The following is a 24390-nucleotide window of genomic DNA, read 5'->3' as shown; positions in this document are numbered from 1 at the left end:
AGACCCTCAATCCCTGGAAGTGGGCATGCTCCCCACAAAACCTTGTGATATCTCTTCCTGAGCCATGGCCTTAATCTCCCTCCTTCAGCCATATGCCAATACAGACAAGCAGTTCTTAGTAGATATTTCCCAGAATAGGGCTGTGTAAAGGGAGAAAAATATATTCAGTTGAATACCAGTGTGACTAAAATGTTAGTGAGCAATTTTGAACTTAAGTCTGATTACAAGAACCATTGGGCCACGTGGGTGGCTCAGTCGGTTGAATGTCCGACTCTTGATCTCAGCTCAGGTCTTGATCTCAGGGCTCAGTAGGCTGGGCATGGAACCGACTTTAAAACAAACAAACAAACAGCAACAACAACAAAAACACCAGATACAGGCAAGATAGAGTCAGTGCAACAGGGACAGAGAACAGTGATTGGGAGCCTCCACCATTCTTGCTGCAGCCCTCCCAGCAATGCCTTTCTGAATCTTCAAGGCACCTCAGAGGTGAAATTGAGGAAGCAGCAGTAAGTCTGTGTGGGAGGTAAACCCCATATCTGCCCAATTTCTGTCCTTGCCAGAATCAGTTTGTACCTGGTCAGGCCTTAAAGAGCACAGAAGTCTCAGAAATTAGAGACTTTCAAGCCTTCAAGTAGAGGTTATGTCTGATGAAGAGCATAGAGTCTACCATGTCTTCCATTGGTCTCCAACCTGTTATGATCTGTGACCACATTCATTCCCTCTTATCAGAATGACTGCAAGAGCTTTCTAAATGACCTCTCTGCCTGTGATTCTCCTCTCTCTGATTCACATTGAAACCACTGCCAGGATAATCTTTGGGAGCCTGTTTGGTCCACGATCCCTCCACATCAATGGCCTTTAATGGCCCCTACTGACATTGAATAAAAAATACAGAGACATTTGAAATCCTTCACAGTATGACCACAACCAATTGCTCCTACTTATTAATGCATTCTCTAGTTAAAGTGACCCTCTGTTGTTCCTAAAGTAAGCCCTATGTTTTCTCACCGCTGCTCATTTTATCCCCTCCATCTGGAGCACTTGATCCCCACTTCTCACTATCACAATTTCTTCAGGTCCTATGTTAAATGTTACCTCTGCCACAAAACCTTTGCAAATCCTATTCAAATGTTGACTGTCCTCCTTTTGGGTGTCACTGACTCTTATGGCACCGGGTAGAATGATAGGCATCTGTGTAATTCTGCTCATGAACTATATCTGGTTATGCATAATTTAGGGGCTGGGACTGCATCTCTCTCACTGCTACTCCCTAAAGCATGGGCACAGGACCTTGTGTGGAGGAAATATTCAGAAAGGAATCTGTGAAGATGAATGGAAAGCACAGGGACCACATCTCAGACCCTTCTGGGCGCCCATCTATCATCCACTAAGCTGTAGGAGGGAGCACCTGTTCCCCTGGCCCATACATCTGGCATGGACAAGACACATGACAGAAGACAAACATGTCACAATCACAGAGACCAGAAAAGACTCCATAGTAACCATGGTCAAAGGTAAAGACCAGACTTTGACCAATGTCCTGATTAGGCTATAACTCAGCAAATCCATCAAATTCCTGGTAAATGGCTTGTGAAGAAGAATCATTAGTTGAGATTTTCACTTAGGCCAATCTGGTGTGGCTTCCTTCTTGGGTTGGTAAAACACGGGCCATGCCCCCTTACTGAGGAAATTTGAACACATCATCTTTAACTCTTATACCATTCATCATAATAAAGAAAGTAGACTTCAGTTTGAACCAGCAAATACATTTAGTTGGCAATAAAGGGGCCCAATAGATCATAATTAGTTGATTTACCAATTGCCTTTCCCTAGTGACCGGCATTGGCTTAGAAGGTCTTTATCCATAACCTAAGGGCTTTGGAAACATAATTCAGCCCCTTATCCAGCCCCAAACATGCAGTGACAGCCAACAAACAGCATCTGTTTCAAAGAAACACCACCTGTCCAAATGGAAAATCAAGCATCGAACTACTTCACTTCATCAGAGTATTTGTTTCCAGAGCAGAAGAGACAAAAACACCATTCTGTCACTAACACAGCCTTTTAACACTCTGTAGGGACCATGGCCTGGTTTCTGCCAAGTACACTTGGCAAGTTTTAGAGGAACAGTTGGACCTTAGATATCAGTTCTCCAACCTTCTGATGCAGAGCTGGGTGATCTGCCTTGGAGGAACTTGGAGCTTTTTCCAGGCAGGCTAGAAGGGGCTGAATGCCCTGTAGGTATGGTGAGGTCTGACTTTATGGAGAGCAAGTGATGGAGAAGGGCTGCCAGGGAACTCGTTTTTGATGTAGGCACAGGCACTGAACCTGGAGCACACCTGCCTCTGAGGGCTGCGGAAGCCCCACTTTTACAGGGCAGAAGGGAAGTCTGTGACAATGCCTGCAGTGTGCTGAAGCAGCTTTCTCTAAAGACTTTTGCAGAGCTCGCAGCTTTGTGAATGGCTGAACAGTGTTTTAAAAAGTATTTGCTATACTTCTAAATAATCTGAATTAAAATTGATTTCTGCTGCAATATTATCTTGAGCACATATAAGCTCCTTTTAAATGGGGACCAGAGGAAGCAGTAAACAGCTACCACATCTTACTGGTTCCTTACTTCCACCCTCTGTCATGCAGAATGCGTTCCTGGGATCAAAGCAGTGGATCGAAGACTTCTGGAGCAGGCACACAGATCTGCGTGACATTTGGGTTGCCATGACTTTTTGGTATTTGACCATGCCTTGGGGAAATGGCACCCTTTGGGGCATGTGAGGCCAAGATAAGATGGAACCCTGGCTGGAGTGTGTGTGTGTGTATATGTGTGTGTTTGTGTGTGTGTGCATGCACACGCACGTGCGCACTCATATTTTCTGTAACCATTTTGCAATTCTATGTTTCATGGAACTTCTACACTATTGGTTGCTAGGATGATTCATTTTAATGCAGAGATGAGAGGAAGAATCTCATAGAGGGAAAAGGGATTTTCCTACGTCAGAAACTCATGGTCCTGTTAGGATGAACATTACTCTTCTGGTTTTGAGTCGGGAGACCCCATGACTATCATAAAAGTTGTCACTGGAGAGAATGGAGCACTGGGAGAGAGCTGGGCACAAGGGGCCATCAGTTGGGTGTTCTTGAGTTGCATATCCACCATCAGTGATCTATATCTGGGATATGTTCGTTTTCATTTCTCTTTCCCTTTCTTTTGCTTTCTCAAAATCAGTAAATAGCTTGTTATATCTTATAGGATGTAAACAAGAAATAGGGTTTTCTTTGTTACAGAGTTGAATTATTTTCAACATTTATCCCCAAAGAATCTTCGGGCATGCAAAACCCATTAAAGCAGTGTTACTGCTCAAAGAAGTGGTATTTGGTGCATTAAAATGACTATCACTATCACCTTTTGTCTTCACAGTAGTGAGTGGATGCTCTGGGCTCCAAACATTTGTTTTTTAGCTTTTTTCAGTTGTTGGCTATTGCTTGGCCCATGAGAATAGGTACCGGGAACCTGACGTAAGTCCAGTCTCCTGCCTTTAATGGTGCTGTCAGTCATAAAGCCCAGTGAAGCATTAGAGTAAGTCACAGGCATGGGCTCTGGAATCAGACTATCTGAGCTTGAAATCTGGCTACTTTCTTATTAGTTGTGTCAACCTGGTCAGGTAACTTAAATCTGTGCCTCTGTTTCCCCATCTGTAAAGTGGGGATAATGGTACTTCATAGGTATGAAGTTTAAACAAGATAGTGCATATACCACACTGTGTAGCATGGAATAGGCATTCACTCAATGGTAGATTTTACTATAGTGGAAAGTCATTTGAGTGCCAGATGACCTGAGCTTTAGGTTCATGTCACTCAAACATCTAATGTTTTCTGAGTTTGTCACCTTGTTCTAGGTACCAATATGTGGGATGTGGTGGCAGAAGTACTCTATTGATTAAACAAATCATGTCACCTCTCTGTGCCTTGTTTTCCTAACTTTATATCCAAGTATTTAGATCAAATAATATCCTTGACTCATAAAGCCTTTGGTAAATTGTAGTATTGCAGCATCATTGATGTTCTGAGAACTGTAAGAGCTCATTCTCTACTCTGGGCCTTTCTAGGGTAGTGTTGTTTAAGTTTCTGAGATAAAAGTGTCTTCCTTGCCAAGCACTCTCCTCTGGATCCCCTTTGAACTTTGTCTAAACTTGTACAGAGACTCTTTTAAGTTGTTCCAGGCAAAAATGCATGATTGATAAATACCAGGCTATTTGGTTTCCCTTCATTAGGTACATTCTGTTGTTTGTACTCCTCCAGATATCTTTGTTTCCTCATTTTCAGAAAATTACTTAAAATTCTCCAGTGTATTTTCATTACTCTTCAAATAAGGATAAAAATTCTTTATAAAATCCTTCCCTATGTCATTCTGCAATCTCAACTTAGCCTTTTCTCCTTTTTATTACCTATGTTCCAGGAGCACTTGGCTTCTTTTAGTTCATCAACTGTACCATGATTCCTTACCTTAGAGTCTTTGCACATGCTGTTCCTTCTGCTGGACTGCCTGTCTCTTCTACTCCCCTCACATTACCTTATTAACTCCTATTAATCTGTCATAGTTCAGCTTGAGAAAAGACATTCTTGGAAAAGCCTTCTTGGCCACGTCCCACCCATCCTGCATACCAGATTAGACCCTGTTATCTCTAAGTATGTTTGAAATCTTCTTTGTCTTTATAGTTCTGCAGTTTCAAGTGAATCAGCTGCTGATTTTCATCTGCTTGGGACACATAACTTTTAAATCTGGGTATTAACGTTTTCTTTTTTTTTTTTTAACGTTTTCCATAAATACTGGAAAGTTCCCTTTAAATACTGCCTCTATTCCGTCCTTTCTTGTCTCACAGGAGATGTACCTGGGATTTTGTTTTTCTCTTACAGGTCTCTTAACCTCTTTGTCATGGTTTTTATCTTTTTATCTTTCTGTGTGATATTCTGGGGAATTATCTCCATTGTTTTCCCCAGTGTAATAATTTTCTCTTCCACTTTGACTAATTTGTTGTTTAACCCTTCCATTGAGATTTTATTACTTTTCTAAATTCTAATTGGTATTTTTCTAAATATGTCTGGTCCCTTATGATAGTGTCTTTTTCTTTTAAAAATGTTTTTCATTACTTTTATGTCTTTAGATGTACTTTTTTAAAAAAATTTTTTATTCTTGTTCATGTAGATTGTCACATTATTTATGACTTTGCCCTGCTTAAGGCAGCCCCTGAATAGTCAGCTTATGCATTTTACTCTGGTTTTGATGTACTTTTCCTGTTTTGGCCTAGGGATTTCCTAACTTCCATTTAAAAGGCTATTTGTCATAACTTTATCCTGCATATGTAGGTTTTGTAGTGGGAGTTTTGTTCTGCTGTATTGCTGGAAGTAGGTGTCCTTTAGGTCGCCTTTTGTCAATGATCACAGAAACTGTCATAGTTGTCATGAACCATCAAACAATAATCACCTGTTGACTGTCTTCCCTGCAAGAATAGAGTTCCATAGGGAGAGAGACTATTTCTGTTTTGTTCAAAATTGTAGCTCCAGGTCGAGTCTAGTGCCTAGAACCTTGCAGGGGTCAATATTACTGAAATTAATGCAAGATGTGGAGGCAGAGGTGGTCCTGGATGTCAAGATGGGTTAGGAACCCCTCTCCATCCTTTTGCAACCTTTTTAAACACTTCTCACTTTTCCTTGAACACTATCCTTCCCTAAAATGACTTAATCGCTCCGTAAAATGGCATAACATCTCATGGTTACTTCATACTGTGCTGTTTTCAGTTACCTTCTATATAGATTATCCCATTTGGACTCACAATTATCTTGGACCTAGGAAGGGCTGGGATGAGTAACCTCTCTTTACAGATGAGGAAACTGAAGGTTGGGGAGATGATATGCCTTACCTTTGGTAAGACAGTGAGTAGTAAATCCAAGAATTAAATCTACGTCTTTTGACCCCAAGTCTACAGGACTCTACCTTAGCTGTTTGGAATGAATACCAGAGCTTCTTTATGTGAGAGTAAAGTCCACTTTGCTTCTTTACTGAACTACCTGTTTCTTGCTAAAGAAATCAGTATCTGGGGGGCACCTGGGTGGCTCAGTCATTAAGCATCTAACTCTTGGTTTCAGCTCAGGTCATGATCTCAGGGTCATGAGATTGAGCCTCACGTCAGGCTCCATGCTCAGGGCAGAGTCTGCTTGAGATTTCTCTCTCTCCCTCTGCCCTTCCCCCACTGTGCATGCGTGTTTTCTCTCTCTCTCTCAAATAAATAAATAAATAAATAAGTAAAATCTTAAAAAAAAAAAAAAGAAATCAGTATCTGGCAAAGAAGAGGGGCTGCCCTTCATTTGGTATTATTTTGATTGCCATAGCCAGAGCCCTTAGGACTCAAACTACTTGAGTTTTCCTTTGGACAATGTGTTTATGTTTCTTTTGAGACAAACATTACAAACCACCTTCTCTCAAAGAATCCAGGTTGCTGGAGAACTCTGTTCATAGCCTAGTTGGATATGGGAGTGTTTGGTAAAGGATGGTGTGTTACAAATCACATGACACGAACACAAGTTTCATTGATGTTTCACACTTGGAGGGGTAAGGCGAGGTGTGGGGAGGAACACATGGGCAGCAACAGTCATAGCAAGCTGAGGCCCCCAGGTCAATTTCCAACCTCAGGGTTGAAGATCTCGGGTGACTGGAATCTTCCAGGCCCACAGTTGTCCAAGAAGAGCCCCCTTGACAGCTCGCATTGTGGCACTGGAGCCATGTGGCAGACACAGCAGCTTCATTCCTGAGGTAGGGAGGGGAGAGGGAGTACCAAGGAAGCAAATCTTGGCTACTTACCTCAGGGCGGACCCCTTGGGTGTCGCAATGCCATAGCCTTTGGAATCCAAGTTACCTCCCACCTTCATGGTGTCACAGGGTTTCCGCTGCTCAATGTACTCATTCATGGTGGATTCCAGAAGGTAGGCATATTTGCCTTTGGATTTCCTCACTCGGATCATTCCCTCCTCCGTGGTCCTCACAAAAACTGATGGCTCCGCTGACTTCATGTATGTCCACATCTTCTCAAACACGGCAATTTTAGACCTCTGGAAGGGGACAGGAACAAAGCTGGAATTAAGTGCTGGCTGTGCTTGGAATTGAGGTCGGCACACACACTAATGAAGAGCTGAGTGTAGCTTGATCACACATTCATGAGCGAGATTAGCTCAGGAAGAAACAAATTATGAATGATTGCAAAATAAGAGGCTCTAATTAGTACCAGTAGGTTCCAAAGTACAAATATCTTGCAAATACAGAATGAACAGAATAGCTCAGAATCTTTTAATTACTGCTGAATTTTATTCTCCTTCTATATGGGGAGATTGAAGAAATGGGACCCTGTCTAGCTTCTAAAGACATTATAGAACCTATCTATTGTTCAAGAAGGCCATGTTTATACCGCCCAGAAGTGGAGAGCTGAATATCAGTGGAATCTGATTTCATTACTGGAGGACAACACTGAGGAATTTCTGGATCATGAGTCATATTACAAGACAGATCTGAGAATGTAAATTGTTGTCTGATAAAGCTAATAACTTGAGGCCTAATATTGTAGCCTGTTTACATTTCAAAAGCCTCTAAATCTAGCCAAACTCTTTTCCTCCCTTCCTCCTGAACTCATTTTGAACCTTCCCTTCTTTGGAACTTTGCCTAGGCTGTTTCCTTCACTGGATACACTTGTTCCCTCCAGCCACATCCTACTAGTCATTCCACAGACCAGAACAAATCCTATGTATTCTGAGGCCACTTCAGTTTCAAGGACAATAGTTCACAAGCTCTAGTGGGCACCAGAGTCATGTGCAGAAATTGTAAATATTAAGATGCCCCTCCTCTAAACCTAGAGATTCTGACTCAGCAATCTGGGGTGGAGCCTAGAAAAAATCTTTTTCAGAAGTTCCCCAGGTGATTCTGATCTCTATGGCCTCTGTGGCTCTCACTTGTGAGGGCTCATATTCCTCTAGGACACATTGTGCAGGTACTCACTGGACCGTCAGGCTAGACTGCTGAGATCGGGAGACACCCTTGCTGTGCATAGGTCTCAAGTATGTGGATACTATTTGAAGGAGGGGGGCATCTTCCCTTCTGTGAGTCCTTCACAGAGTTTACCCTTGCACACAGTAGGCCCTTAGTCAAGGCCCACAACCCAGGACCACAAGTCATCCCTCTCATCTAACATGCTCTTTGTAAAGAGCATCCTTTCCGCAAAGGGTAGGCGTATTTTAGGGGTACTGGAGTGTGGCTTTGTAAATGGACAAGTGTTAAACACATATAAGAGGCTATTTTTTTTTAAGGCAACACTAGAGTCATGCAACTCATGTAATCTAGTGGTTAATACACAGATTAAGATTCATTTAGTATAAAATGACCATACACACAGTGCATCATTTTTCTTTGCATACAAATATCAGGTTTATTTCCTTGATATCAACATCAAGTGTTGGCAAAATATTGATAGACGTTGTTGTTTGAACCAACTGATCTATAGAGATATTTGGGCCTAGAAAAATTCTGGTCTCAAGGGAAAGTTAATGGAAATAGTTACTGAGAATTTCAGGGAGGCATTTGGTGGAGTCTATAATTAGATCAATGAGATGATGTGCTTTATAGTATGGTTGACCATCTGGAAAGGCCACTGGACTGGGAGTGAGGAGCCTGGGTTCTAGTCTTTCCCCATCTGTTCCATGAGGAGTTGGGGCATGGGGACCTTGAGTCCCTTGTGGGCTTGAAATACCTGATTCTTTACATGAAGATACATCATTCAAGCAACAATGTCCATGTGAGGAAGAAGAAGAAAGAAAGGAGCAAAGGGAGGGAGAATTTCAAAGTTAGGGGAGGAAATACCCAGAACCAATCAGAGCATCTATAATGTATGTCATATTCTCTCACAGGAAACAGAGAAATGTATAAATTCAGCTGTGACCAGATGTGCAGATGATCTTCCAGGCAGAAACCTAACAAAACACATAGCAAGGCAATGGCAAGACGCAATTTGACCTGACAGGATGGCCACGGCAGGGAAAGGGGCAGCTGACAGGCAGAGCTGAAGAGCCCTCTGGGCAACAGTATGCAGAAAATTAATATGTCTGCTCTCAGCCTCACCCCAGTGCCCCAAATGCCAGGGCTGTGCTCATAGCCGCTCAGAGCAGGCTATCAGGAAAATCTCATCTCCAGGGATGTGAAGGCAGTATGAGTGTAGGGAAGATTGGAAGCATACTCGGGGTATTTGTTCTTGGATCTCTCCTATCATCTGCAGCTCTCACAGCCCTTCACACATCTTAATTAAACTGTCGATGGAGGATTAAGTGACTCTGGGTTGGGGCTGCCAAGAAGCTCTGGGCTGCCATGGGGACTAGAAGCTAGACTTTTTTCAGAGACTGGGATAGAAGAATCCTTGTCTCACCATCCCTTCCTTCTGCCTTATGGGGGTGGTGGATGATCTTGTCTCCCTACCCACCAAAGTCCTAGTGGGAAAATTCTCAGGGTCAAAGTCACGGAGAGGGAGGGGCTCATGGGGGCACATCTTGTCAGTGCTCTCTTTCTACAGGTGAAGAAACTGAGTCCCACAGTGTGGCAGTGAACTCTCCAATGTCATGTAGCTTCTTAGTGGCAGAGCCAGGAGTAGAACCCAGGTCTCCTGATTGTACACCCTTGCCTTTTCACCGCAACCAGCTGCCTCCCTTGTTCTAGGCTTTAGATCTTACTAGCTGGGAGATGTTGGGCAAGTAACATAACATTCTGAGCCTCAGTCTTCCTTTCCTGACATTGGTGATGATAGCAACCACTGCACAGTGTTGCCATGGAGATTATATGACAACAAAGGTAAAATGCATGACCCAGTGTCGGGCACATAGTAGGTGTTCCATAAGTGGTGCAATTACTACTAATAATTATGCCCTTTCTTTGGGTTTTACTTTAGGATAAGAATGCCCAATATATGGCTGGCTTGAGACCAGTTTTCCTTCCTATATATGTGACAGATATTGATACCAGTCAAGGAATTCTTTTACACTGTGCCCAGATGTGCCCTCAGAGTCACCTCTCAACATTGAACTCTAGACCAGAGTTAGCACATGAACTATAACCTATTGTCACCAGCACAGTAGGCCTGGTGAGTGAACAGAGCTTGTAGAATACACATTGCCTTGTTTCTAGATGCCTAACAGTGTGCTCTGGACAAGAAATAGAAATATGTCAATTAACATAGTTATTAACAGAGAACTTTCAAGTCATAAGTCCTAGCCGTGCCTCTGAGTAGCTAGGGTATGCCCATTTTCTTCTCTTGGCCTTAGTTTCCCCAACTACAAAAGGAAAATGTTAGACTGGATTTGTCCATGGGTCCATCTAATAACCTGAGTAATCTTTAAAAAAAAATTAGTTAATGACACCACCTTATTAGGACAGTGTGGTTCAGCGGTAAGAATGCTTGGGCTGAAATGAGGGAACAGATTTTGTGTTCATCCTCAACACTTGTATTATGGTTCCCTGAATTCCAATTTCTTGTCCACAAAATGGACATATAACCCCTGTTTTGCCATAGGTCACAGATGGAACATAAATGAGACCATGGATGGGAAAGTGCTTTGGGGATGGTGATGTGCTCAGATATTGGGGATGAGAACATGAGTATGTAATGGTTAAGTGAATTGGCTGTTCCCCAACTTCATCAGTAGGCCTGGGGCATAGGACTGGCTATACGGACAAATATCAGACATCTTCACATTTTGGTTGCAGGCTAAAAATGTCAGAGAATTATGATGAGATTATAGGAGGTTTTTCTACTAGCTGGTTGGATAAGCTTAAGCAAGTCATGTCGCTCTCTAAAATGACAGACTCTGACCATGTGACCTCCGAGTTACCTTCTTGCTCCAATATATTGAAAGTGGATGATTTTAGGCTTGGAGACTGGATCAGTGATTGTTAAGACTTTGGTCCCCTTTCTGCTTGTCATATAGAACACCGAGCCCATGATCAGGAAACTGAGCATATCACTCTGTGGGTTCACCCTGGGTCAGAGGTTTGCTCCATGAAGTTGCAGTGAGAACCAGGTAGGTCAGCACAGGATCCCTATCCCTTGCCTGAAGCAAGGTAGAAGCTTGCTGTCTAGTCCCCTCCTGCTACTTATTAGCTATGTGACCTCAGGCAATTACTTTTACCTCCCTGAGCTTCGTATATGAAACGGGGACAACAAATTTCTAACTCCTCTCTAATGAGAGGATTAAATGAGATAATTCATGCAGGGTGTGCTAGCACAGGGCTTGATTCATAGTAAGTGCTAGGTAAGCGGTAGCAATTGTTTATCATTTTTTTATTTCATCAAAACATGGTAACTCCATGTGCTATTTGTTCAACTTTTAGGATGAACATGTCTAAAGTCCAGGGAACTCCAGGTTTTTCTGCTTTGGGGCATTTGTTCAAGTTGTCCCCTTTGCCTGGAATGTAATGAGCCAACCAGGTCTGCCCGTTTCATGATGCCTAGAAATGTTTTCAATGTTTGTGGCTACAGATCCCGACTCTTCCACCAAAGTGGTTCCCAAATGCCTATACCCCAAAGCCCTAACAGGAAATAGAGCCTTTTGTCTTAGATGCCTCATCTCTTTTAATCTTATAATGACCCTTGAGGTAGGTATTATTCTCCAGACTCTGTTGATGAGGAAATAATGTCAATGAGGCTAAGGGCCAGAGAACAAGGATGGAGCCAGGTTCTGGTCCTAGGTCTGGCTGACCCTAGGCTCCTAAGCTCTCTGCTCCTCTGCCTTCACTTGTTGTCTCCGGTCACATGATGTCTCCACCACCTCCACTCTCACTTCACATTTTCTCTCTCCTGGCACTGTTAAATAGACTACCTGTTCCAGTAATTGTTTCCCATATACCATCTTCTTATTCATCAAGTCTCTAAGGAGGGGACATAGAGGGCAAAGATCTGGACTTTGTCCCTAAGCTGATCCTAATCAATTACTAATTAGATTGCAAGTATGTGTGGGAGCAGGGAAGGAACTGCATGTCATATCCTTTGCAGCCCTCAGAGAACTTGGCACAGTCTGGAATATGTAAGGAATCTGGTTCAATGCAAGAGCTTTGAAGTTATCACAAATATAGAAATGTAGATTTCTCTGGGATTTGTAGAAAGCTGAGAAATGCTCTGGGTTTGGTTTCCCTGACTTGTACTGAGTTAAGCAGTTGCCCTGGTTGCCTATAATCACATGCTCCTTAGTGAGGATATTTTAATGACAGTAGTGGTTCCCTTTTGTGAAGGTGCCTTAGGACAAGGGATGTTCCTACCCTGAAGAACTCCTTAGTGGACCCTGCTTCCAGGGTCCCATAAGCGATTTCCGTCTGCTTCGCTAGGTCCTCAGCACTCTCGATGGGAGACACCATCCTCTCCACGGTCAGGAAGGCAGCCAGGTTGGCTGTGTATGAGGAGATGATGATCAAGGTGAAGAACCACCAGACACCACCAACGATGCGGCCAGACAGGGACCTGCAGGCCAAAGGGAAGAGGTGTCAGAAGCATAGACATCAACTGCAGAAGGCTATGGGGTAGGGCCAAGGGCCAGCCTAAGCCCTGTGAGCAGAGCTGTCAAACCCTATTGCACCCTTCTCCTCTGTCAGCTAGATGCAAGAATTCATGTCAGAGAGATTCTCGTTGGCATTTTTTTCCTTATCACAGATAAAGACCTATGTGGTTGCTATTCTTCAGGGGTGATAAAACCCCACAGGCGTATATTCACACCACTTTCACACATACATATACATCAATACACATACCAACAAAGACAGATATGTCAACACTTGTCCACAAAATCATACACATGTACAAACATCCTTTTAAATGCAGTTACATACACACCAAATGTTTGTGCACACATATATGAATACAAATGCATTTACACACGTGATGCACACATTTGATCATGTTCAGAAATGTTTCCAGACTGCCTTCTCATTATTGTTCTTTTGGTCATCAAAGGTCACCAAAATGATGGACTAGAAGGAAGGGAAGGGAGCATGGTTTGGAGACAGAATGAGAACACTTGTACTCTAGCCACTTCAGGGGAATGTCACTATTGAGGGTAGGCACAGTGCTCCCCTCTACCACAGAGAAAGAGTTTGGCTGAAATGAAAGACAAAGAATATTTTGTACTGGATCAAAATGGCAACTATGATAATGATAAATGAGGTGAGAAATCGATCCTTGATCTTCTTAGAGTCCTATTCTCCTCTTATGCCCAACAATGAAGAGAAATAGGATTAGTCGAGAGTTCTACTGTGATCTTTCACATTTGGCTAAGAGATTTCCAATTCTAGAACATTTTCCCAAAGATATTTCAAAATGATGTCGATGTCTTATGGGGTAATTTGATGTGGTCGACAGACATGGCGTCAATTTTACCAAATCATATAGTGATAAAGTTATTTGCATTCTGTTTCTCTTTCCATCCAGCTCAATTTGTTAAGGAAATGTCATCCTGGAATTACTGTAACTTTATATCCTTTCTAACATGTGCCTTGACAGCCTCAAGCTCAGAGCCTTCAGTAGGTGACAGTGCTTAACTAAAACCTTATGCTTAACAACCAAACAAATCACCAATCCAACCCGTAAGTTTTACAGATAAAGAAACTTGAGTCTCAAATCACACTGACCCAGGAGCAGAACCCAGGCCTGCTAGCTTGCTTGCTTATTCCACACTGCTCTCAACCTTCTGGTTGACCTTCTCTGTGTTATTCCCATGTTCCTGTGTGTTCAGTTTGTTTCCATTTCTTGGAGGCTCCTTTTCATTCTACGCAGACAGTGCTCACTTCAAAACATTCAACAAATATTTGTTATTGCTTGTTATATGGAAAATAATGTTCTTAGATGCTTCACATTAAAAGGGAAATAAAAGGAAATTTGTTTAAAGGAATGAGACCATGAGAGTGGAGCAAAGCTATGTTATGTGAAGAATAGCTGCAGGAGGAGGGGACCAGAAGAAAAGACTCAGAGAGAAGTGTTCACTGAAGGACTGACATGAGGCTGGTACCACGAAACCTGATTTAGGAGTATTTGGCAGAAGTTTCAGGAAAACAAACACTAAATACAAAGAAGTGGGTATTTGATGGGTAGGGTGGTGCAACAATGAGTTGGCTATCCTGAGGGTGAGAGTGAGTTTCCCCATTTCTGAAGATGTTCAAGTGGTAGACCATTTACAGAGATGCTGTATCTTGTGCCCACTCTTAGTCTCCCCCAGGTACAAAGTGCTAGGGACGTAAGTCTACTTAGAGGAAAGGTCAAACATCACAAGGGGTCAGCCTTCTCCATACTCCTCCCATCTCTCCTATCTCTGAGTTTCTGTGATTTGAAATCATAAGTAGGTAGACCAGGCTGCATGGCTTCCATTGGGCAGTCAAGCAAAATGAGACCCATAAAGGCAAAACTATTCTCCCCATGCCCCAAGACTAGTATACATCTGTACTCAAAATCACACCAGTCTTCTGATAACTAATCCAGTGCTCTTTTGCCTTAGGAGGTGGTAAAAAGCAGTGTTCCAGGGCTGTGTTGAAGATGCTGCTCTTTTCCCAAGTCTGAGTGACCACAGTAGCATCTAAACTAGACTTCCCTCCATGCAGCAGCCCCTTGTCCTCCCATTCCTTTGCCTAATCAGCCTAAGTGATCTTTATAAAAATATTAATTGCATCATGTTGCTTCTTTGTGTAAAATCCATGAAAGCCCTTCTCTTACACTTGGAATAAAATTCAAACTCATTGGTGACCCTCAAGGCCCTGTGTGGTCTGGTCTCTGCCTTGCTCTCCAGTGTCTCCACAACATGCTCTCTGTACTCTGGTTACATTGGGCTTTGTTTGGTTCTTCCTACTCAAAAGACTCACACCCTTATCACATGCCACTCTTCCCCCTGATCATTGCATCAACGCTATTCATCCTTCAGACCTCACCTTACCCAGTACATTTTCAGCATTCAGACTTAAGAATCTCAGAGTCCCATACAGCTCACATTGCAGTTGAAATCTGATCCCTGTGTGATTGTTGATAGTCTGTTGTTCCCCTGGATCATAAGCTCCACAAGAGTACAGAACCTTATAGCACCTAGCACAGGGTGGGCCTCAATAACAATGAATGCATGAATGTCACCTCTCTCATAACCTGTCAGTTCTATTCACATTGGATTCTAGAGATTGGGCATATTTTTCAGGGCCAGGAGAATCCAAACTTGCTTATAGCCCAGGATGCCTGGAGTCATAGCCTCAAACCAAGTGTTCAGGATGGCTACCTCCTTTTCCAACATGACTGAACTGAGAGACCTAGCTAAGGTATCCCAAGTTGGGGGTCATCTAGTGAAACTCAAAGCCCTCCCAAGAAAGTTCCAAGCCAATGGCTCCTTCTTCCCTGTTCTCCTTTCATTAATATTTATCTGCTAGGTGTTGAGAGCAGCTTATCCTGCACACTATTCCCCACATCCCCACCTACTTAATAAAGATAGCAAAGAAGGAGTCTATTGTTTAATAGCCAGCAAGTGTCATCCATGGAATAACTAGAGGGTCACGGGAGGCTGTTCAAAATGTGACCTGATTCCAATGCTTCATTTGCATTTGATCCACATGATAGGAACTTGAGTGTAAGGCTACGCCCTTCTTCATTTCAGACCTGGTACAGGCAAAGCTGGGCCTCTATCCACGAACTCTGTATTTTCCCAGTTCCATACCAAAAGTAGGGAACTGGAATTAATAAAGGCCATGACTGGGAATGAGTGTCTTTGCTCTTTCACTAACCAGCCCCACCCATAACCTTGGCAAGTTGCCTGCCCAGCTGGGCCTCAGTCTTCTTCTCTGTGTAATGGGTGAGATTAACCATATGTCATGGTGAGAAACCAAAACTTTCAGTACTAGACTTAGTCGATTCTTTTCCTTTAACTGATAAAAGCTATTGGAATTAAAATGGTAGAGGCAAAATCACTTTAAAAAGTGCTGTTGAAACATGAGGCATATATTTTTGTGAGGATTATTCTGGTTGGGAGCTACAGGATAAATTCCTTAGTAGGGAAGGAATAGCTGTGATCTGGCCCTTGGAGGTATGCCTAGTCACCTGAATTTTATTAGTCTTGTAACTTGGCACAACTCTTCCCCAAAGTACCTAAGCGATTGAGGAATCTCTATATTCCCCTAGAATTGGTCACAAATTCTATGGCTTGTTGGACTCTTTATCTTACTTGATCTTATATTTACAGTCCTGTAAAATGGATGGGAGAGGGATGACTATCCCCATCTCACAGATGAAAGATCTACAGTTGTGAGACATAAGGTGATTTATCCAGGGTCATGGGGTGAGGCATTGGCAAATCTGGGAGTAGGAACCAGGACTTCATTTTTCTCATCCAGCACTCTACCCACTGTAGACCATTACTTCCCTTGCCAGATTCTGATTGATTTCTAGATGGGCATGGACTTCCTCCACCCATATCTCCCTGGTGTTGGATCACAACCAACACTCATTTCTTGTAAAGCTCAGTGGAACATGTGGGAGCTACAGAAAGCAGTCTGACCACCAGCATCTCCATAGAATTGGAAACCTCCTTTGTATTTGTTTTCTCTCACTGCACAACAAATCACCACAAACTTAGTGGCTTCTAACAGCACTCATTCATTGTCTCATAGTTCTGTAGATCAGAAGTCTGGATCAGGGTGTCTAGAGTCTCTGCTGAGGCTCTCAACCAGGTTGAAATCAGGTGTTGGCTGGGGCTCTGGTTCTCATATGGAGCTCGGGTTGTTCAAGCTTACTGGTTGTTTGCAGTATTTACCTCCCTGTGATCATTGTTTCCTTGCTGGCTGTCAGCCAGGGGCTGCTTTCAGCTTCTAGAGGTTGCCTGCACTCTGCATCACGTGTCTCCTTCATCTTCAAGCCAGTAATAGTGTGGCAATTCCTCTTTCTTTGAAGCTCTCTGACTTCCACTAGCTGGAGAAAACTCTGTTTCCTTTTTTTTATATATATTTTTATTTTTTTGTTAAGTTTTTTTATTATTATGTTCAATTAGCCAACACATAGTACATCATTAGTTTCAGATGTAGTGTTCAACAACTCATCAGTTAAGGGCGCCTGGGTGGCTCGGATGGTTAAGCGTCTGCCTTCGGCTCAGGTCATGATCCCAGGGTCCTGGGATCGAGTCCCGCATCGGGCTCCCTGCTCAGCGGGGAGCCTGCTTCTCCCTCTGCCTCTGCCTCTCTCTCTCTCTCTGACTCTCATGAATAAATAAATAAAACATTTAAAACAAACAAACAAACAAACAAACAAAAAAAACAATTCATCAGTTGCGTATAACACCCAGTGCTCATTGCATGATGTGCCCTCCTTTGTTTCTAAAGGGCTCATCTGTTTGGGTCAGGCCCACCTGGAAAAATCTCTGTACCTTATAATCAACTGATTTGGGACTTCAAATTACATCTGTAAAATCTCTTCACAGCAGCACCTAGGTTAGTGTTTGAGTGACCAATGGATAGGAATTTTTAGAAATGTGTACCATACTATTATTCATTCATTTTATAAGCATTGTTGTATGGCAGGCACTGTTGGGCATTACAGAGATAAAAGTGAATACACCACAGTCTCTGCCTTCCATGGGGAAGATGGGAGGGCAATGTAGCCTAGTGATTAAAACACAAGCTTTGGGGTCCGATACCCTGATTCTCTGCAGTGTTTCATATGGTGTTTGGAGCATAGTAGGCCCTCAGTACAGCCATCATCACCATCTTATGTTAATGTCATAAATGGTAATTATAGTACTATCTCAATTATGGGACAAGTAAGAAAGTAGCACTAAGAGGACACAGAAAGGCTTGATAATTACTTTGCTGGCAGGGGTCAGGGAGAGTTACCAGAGAAAGAGAAAATTGTGCTAGGTTTTGGAGTATAAGTAGGAGACTGCCAAGCAGAATAGGTGTCGGGGTAGGAAAGGCTCAATAGATAGAGGTAAATGGAGGAGGTAGTGGGGTATTATCTCTTCTATAAACTTCCCAATTATTGCCAGCAAGGCACTAAGCAACCCCTTCTGTTTTCCCATCACACTACAATCACTCTCCTATTACTGTTCTAACCACACTGCTGTAATGATTTGTTTAAGATGTTGCGATGAGGGGCGCCTGGGTGGCTCAGTTGGTTAAGCGACTGCCTTCGGCTCAGGTCATGATCCTGGAGTCCCTGGATCGAGTCCCGCATCGGGCTCCCTGCTCCGCAGGGAGTCTGCTTCTCTCTCTGACCCTCCCCCCTCTCATGTGCTCGCTCTCTCTCATTCTCTCTCTCTCAAATAAATAAATAAATAAATAAAATCTTAAAAAAAAAAAAAGATGTTGCGATGATTATTACTTATGGTATTATTGATGAACAGAGATGATGCTGGATTGAACTCGATAGAACAGAGCACACGGAAATTGGGAGGGGAAGGCTGGCTGAAGAGATGAAGAGATCAAAGTGACAGGGTTTGGTGATCCATGGGAGCAGGGGCTATGGGAGAGGACAATGCTCAAATGACAGTTCATGCCTACTGGGTGAATGGATTCTGACATGCTCTTGATGTTGGCCATAAGCTGTCTCTTCTTTCAAATGATATATTTTTTTCCTTTTGTTAATAAGACACTAAATACATTATTAAAGATGATGCTAATAGAGGATAACTAGGCTCTGATTGGATCATTTTCTGGTTCTGACAGATATTTCCTGTCCTGATCATGGATTAGGATTTGTTGCAGGCCTTTAATTGTTTCTTTCTAATCTCTCAGCTTGGATTTGTTGCTCTAGACGAGGGATAGGCAAACTTTTTGTGTACAAGTCCAGGTTGTAAATATTTTAGGCTTTGAGGGCCTTATGTACTACCATCTCTGTTGTTGTGGTGTGAAAGCACAGACAACATGTAAACACACACACATGGCCGTATTCTAATAAAATTCTTTAATTATAAAAGCTCATGGCAGGCTGGATTTGGCCTTGGGCCACATTTTGCTGCCTCCTTCCCTAAATCCTACTGTGAATGTCAGAGACTTTTGATTTAAGTTAATGTGCTACAGTAGTCAAGAAATATCTTGACATCTATGTAGTTATTAGCACCTCCACATAAACACCTAGGTAAAATATTAGAATGATTCATTTGACAATTACTTTTGTGCTATCCTCAGGGAGAAAGTAGAGGGCACTGGTCAAGAGAATGGACCCAGGGGTCAGACAAAGCAGGATGGAGTCCTGCCTTGTTACTTACTGGTTGTGTGACTTTGGGTAAGTCACCAAATCTCTTTGTGCTTGTTTCTTTACAAAATTAAGTAATAGTACTCAAGGCATTTTCAAGAATTAAAAAGGAAAATACAAATGGGACATGTAGCACAGTGCCTGGCACAGGGTAAGCATTTCAGGATGGAGGTAATGCAGATGTTGTGAGGAACAATGGCCTGCCTGGAGGTGAGGGAGCAGACACCATGGCCAGGGACATTCAGGAAAGCAGATCCTTGGGATGTGGGGAGTGGAAAGTTATTAAAAAGCAATCAACTTTTGATCCCATCAACCTACTCTCTAGGACCTCTCTGACAAGGAGTTGGATATGGACATTCTTCTTTATTTCAAAAGCATTTCCTGTCATTCCCAAGAGGAAGGGGACTGTAGGGACACCTCCTGTGTGCCTTCATTCAGCTGAGCTCAAGAGGTCACTGAGCTCAACCTATTTCCCTTTGTCATCTGCTTCAAATGGCTATTTTTAAAAAGTAATGAAAACATGGGTGTGAAGGCAGAAATTCAGATGGCCTGCCTCTAAACTACTGGGAGAAACAAAAGTCCATCTTGGCTAATTACTGAGCTGAGCTATGTTCAGAGAGAGGCTCGCTTGGGATGACGCATCAAGGTTCCCAGACCAGGGTAAACAGCTCTGGCCACATGCAACAATTTTACTGACGAGGCCACTTCATCTAAGACACTGCATCTGGGTGGCCAATCATCCATTTGTCACCAGCTGCAAATCACTCAGCACTTCCCTGGCACAGCAGCAGTGACTCATTTTAATCGCCCCAGCTGCTGGTCACTGTGTTCCAGCACTGTGGCCGGGGGATGGCCCTGGACTCCTGTGGTGAGTCCCAGGGGTGGGAAGCTGGGGGTTAGACAACAAGCTCTAAGGAGAGCCCCAGTCGTCTGTGAGCTAGTATACTGTTTGCAGCACTTGCAGAGCTAGGTTTCAAAGAAGAGTGTGGTCTTCTGCTCCTATTGTTTTCCATTTAGGTAGGCTGTAGGAGTGTGGCATGGGCACAGTTTGCAAAAGGATGGATGTAGATGAGTTCAGTCATTCCTAAAAATGCACTAATCATTTGGTACCCTCTCTAAGCATCAGCTTCCACACATGAAAATGGAGATAATGATTTCCATCTCATGGATGGTAAGAATTCCAGGAGTAAGTCATGTCTTACACTTAGTACAGACACAGCAGGGCTCAAGACGTCACCTGTAATAATGGTGATGTTGATGATTTCTTCTAGAAACACTCCTCTTAGCTTCTAGGGCCCTCCACTCCTCAGTCTCCTTCTACCTTGAGGGTTGCCCTTCCTTCCTTCCTTCCTTCCTTCTTTCCTTCCTTCCTTCCTTCCTTTCTTTTTTTTTTTTCTGAGAGAGAGAGAAAGAGAACATATGTGCACACATGCATGTGCACACAAGGTGGGGGAGGGGCAGAGAGAGAAGGAGAAAGAATCTTAAGCAGGCTCCATGTTCAGCACAGAGCCCAATGTGGGGCTCAATCTCATGACCCTGAAAATATGATCTGAGCCAAAATGAAGAGTTGGACTCTTAACTGGCTGAACCACTCAGGAGCCCCAAGGTTGTTCCTACATAGTCTTTTTTGCTGGTTCTTCCTTTCTGCCCAATCTCAAGTTCTTTCTTTGCCCAAAGCTCAGGCCTCAGCCCTCTTCCCAACCCTGCCTACCATCTTGCCCCAGCTGACCTCCTCCAGTCCAAGTCCTTTATTTGTAGATACTGACAACTCCCAAATTTAAATTTCCAGACCCTCTCCTGACCTCTAACATGTTTATCTAACTGTCTCTTTGACACGTTAAGCCTGAAATATCTAAAACAAAATTTTAATGAACTCCTACTAAGAGGCCCCAAATAAATACAACATCACTAACTCTTCTCCCTCTTCTTCATCTCAGGAAATGGCATCACTGTCCATCCCACTCTTCAAACCAAATACCAGGGAGACATTTCTGCCTTGTCTCTTTCTCTCACCCCCACATCTAGTCCATCCCATCCAGTCATCCCCTTAGCCACAGATCCCATTCTAGACACTAAATATCACTGTCACATTTCTTTGCTTCTTTTCTCATCCTTGTACAATCCATGTCCACACAGTAGCCAGAGAATCTTTTAAAACTATAAATAGGATCATGCTGTTCCCCACCCCACTTAAAATTTGGCACACTTAGACAGTAAAATCCAAATGCCTTCCTGGGGTCAACCTGATCTGGCTCACCTCTAACCTCATCTTGTACCATTTTTCCTATTATTGCCATGCCCCAGCCTCACTGGCCTTCTTGCTGTTCCTACCATACACCAAATTCCTTCCCACCTCAGGATCTTTGCAATTGCTGTTCCCTCTGCCTGGTACTCACTTCCCTGAAATTGTCCCAAACGTGCCTCCATCCACCCATTAGGTTTATGTTCATACCTCACCTCCTCACATCTACTCCTCTAGGGATTTTCTCTGCCACCCATCTCTCTCTCACCTTACCTCATTTCTTCATAGCGCTTATCACAGTCCAAGATGATTTTTATATATATTTATCAATTGATTTATTATTCATTTATTATCTGTCTCCACTAAAATATAGGTTTAGTGATGCCAGGGGTCTTATCTGTGTCATTCACTGCTACACCCCCGGTGCCCAGCATAGTGCCTGGCATAAAGCAGGTACTCAGTGAACATATACTGAATAAATGAATAATTACCCAGTGTTTATTGAGGACTAGACATTTACCAAGCCTGATGAAAAATAACTAAGAAGTTTCTTCTCAAGGGAATCAGTAGAATGAATATGACTGACACAGAAGGAGCTGTGAAACCTAGGCTGGGGTGAACAGCACAGGGAACCACTAATCAAGTTCTAAGGGAAAGCAGAGGTGGGAAGAGCCATATACAACTGGGAAAAATCTGGAAAGGCAGCATGGAAGAGGGGCCATTGGTAGGGCTGTGCAGGGCGGGCAGACTTTGAACATTCTCAAATAGAGAGGCATTTCTTGGGGGCAGGAACAGCCTGTGCTGTGGTGTGGAGATGGGACAAGAAAGTGAACAAGCAAGAATTTCACTTTGCCCCAAATGTAGTAACCACCCAACAGCCATTGTTCTCTGGGTATGGCTTTTGAACTGGATACTGCAGAAGACACTTGGCATCCATTTTATAAATCCCCATCGCCCTCTCCAGCCCAGGTAGGCATATCTCCTTTTGACAATTGAGGAAAGTGAGGTTCAGAGAGATGAAATAATTTACTTAAGGTCACAAAACAGGTGATGGAGCTTGAATGTGAACCCAGATCCATCGAATTCCAGTGGTGTGATTTAATTGTGCTGAAAGTGGGTCCAGCTTGGACCAGGGCCATCACTCTCGTCTTTCAAGGTTTACCTTCTCTGGTCCCAAGCACTACTTGCCCACAGTTCCTAGACACAAAAGAATATTTGGCACCATACTGGTGTTAAAAATGGGACTTCCTCCACATATATTTTTGGGCTTAAGTTCTTAGAAGAAGCCACTCTCTTTTTATAGCTAGCTGCCTGCTGGCTAGCCCATAATACCAAAACATATGGTTTCCCTATATCCAAAGTCCTCCCTAGTGCTCCTACTATATGCTGAACCACCAGCTGGTTTCAGAAGTGAGATGGGTTCCAAAGGCCTGGGTACCTGCCTCAGGGTACCAGGTGTGGGCCTGGGTTGACATCTGTGGCCCAACATATCCAGAATTTGAAGTCCTTAGGGTTGGAATGTTGTGGGCTTTTTAAAAACAGATCCTGACCCACCAGCAAATGGGAGATAAAATAACAATTCTTACTTCTGCTCTAATTAATGTTTGGTTAGCTCCACCACAAGGCGTGTATGGAAAGGAGCTATTTTACTTAGAATAACCAGTTGAAAATCTTCCATTGCCAGGTATTTTTTCACCTTACCCAGTTCCCTGCATGCTCAGACCCCACCTCCCACATATCCCCAACCAACCTGGCAGGGCAGCCCCAGAAGGCAGGGAGAAGCTGCTCTTCCTCTTCTTATCCCAAGCCCCGCATAATTTCACCAAAGGGACAACACAACTCTTTCTGGGACAGTGAAGAGAATTATTAAGTAAGAGTTCAGAAATGGTATAGATCTCCTACTCCTGTCCCTGCCATTTATTGACTATATCGTTTGGACAAGTTATTTTATAGCTCTGAGCCTCAGTTTCATCTCTTTATGAAATGGGGACAGGAACAGGGACAACCTAAAAGCTTTGTGAGGATGAGCTGTAATGGGCCTAGTGGGGTACCTGGATCAGAGTAGACACCTGGTAGAAACAGCTAATACTATTTAGAAATGAGGGAAGAACTTTCAGTATGCTGTTAAGTGGAAAAAAACAGGTTACAAAACAGACTATATGGCCCCATTTAAAAAAAATTTAGTGTTCTTTTTTTAAAATTGAAGTATAGTTGACACACACAGTTACATTAGTTTCAAGTGTATGACATAGTGATTCAACTTCTCTGTATGTGATGCTGTCTCACCACAAGTGTAGCTACCATCTGTCACCCTACAACGTTATTACAACATCACTGACTACATTCCCTATGCTGTACCTCTCAGCCCTGTGACTTATTCATTCTGTGACTACTGGAAGCCTGTATCTCCCACTGCCTTTCACCCATTTCCCCCATGCCCTTACACCCTCTCCTCTAGCAGCCATCAGTTCATTCTATTTATGGGTCTGTTTTTGCTGTTTGTTTGTTCATTTGTTTTGTGTTTTAGATTCCACATATAAGTGAAATCATATGGTATTTGTCTTTCTCTGACTTAACTTAGCATAATACCCTCTAGGTTTATCCATGTCACAAATGGCAATCTCATTCTTTTTTATGATTAAGTAATATTTCATTGTGTGTGTGTGTGTGTGTGTGTATACCACATCTTTTTTTTTTTTTAAGAGAGAGAGTAAAGCAGTGGGGGGAGGGGCAGAGGGAGACGGAGACAGAGAATCTTAAGAAAGCTCCATGCCCAGCTCCGAGCTTGATGTGGGGCTTGATTTCACGACCCTGAAATCATGACCTGAGCAGAAATCAAGAGTCAGACACTCAACCTACTAAGCCACCCAG

General features: G+C 43.1%; 1 protein-coding gene across 3 annotated transcripts in view; it reads right to left on the bottom strand.

Annotated features, from left to right (window-relative positions):
* The window catches only part of GRIA1 (glutamate ionotropic receptor AMPA type subunit 1), a 147573-nt gene that overhangs the window by 31668 nt on the left and 91515 nt on the right, over positions 1 to 24390 (bottom strand). For all 3 annotated transcript variants that reach the window (XM_032403566.1, XM_032403567.1, XM_032403568.1), the window contains exons 10-11: positions 12338 to 12536; positions 6857 to 7104 (exon numbers count right to left, since the gene is read on the bottom strand). In XM_032403566.1, coding sequence (XP_032259457.1) covers positions 6857 to 7104; positions 12338 to 12536 — 447 coding nt within the window. The remainder of the gene's footprint in view (positions 1 to 6856; positions 7105 to 12337; positions 12537 to 24390) is intronic.

This window comes from Phoca vitulina, unplaced genomic scaffold, assembly GCF_004348235.1.
Source record: "Phoca vitulina isolate PV1807 unplaced genomic scaffold, GSC_HSeal_1.0 scaffold6, whole genome shotgun sequence".
Taxonomy (NCBI): domain Eukaryota; kingdom Metazoa; phylum Chordata; class Mammalia; order Carnivora; family Phocidae; genus Phoca; species Phoca vitulina.
This window is presented reverse-complemented; position numbering and strand designations above follow the sequence as displayed.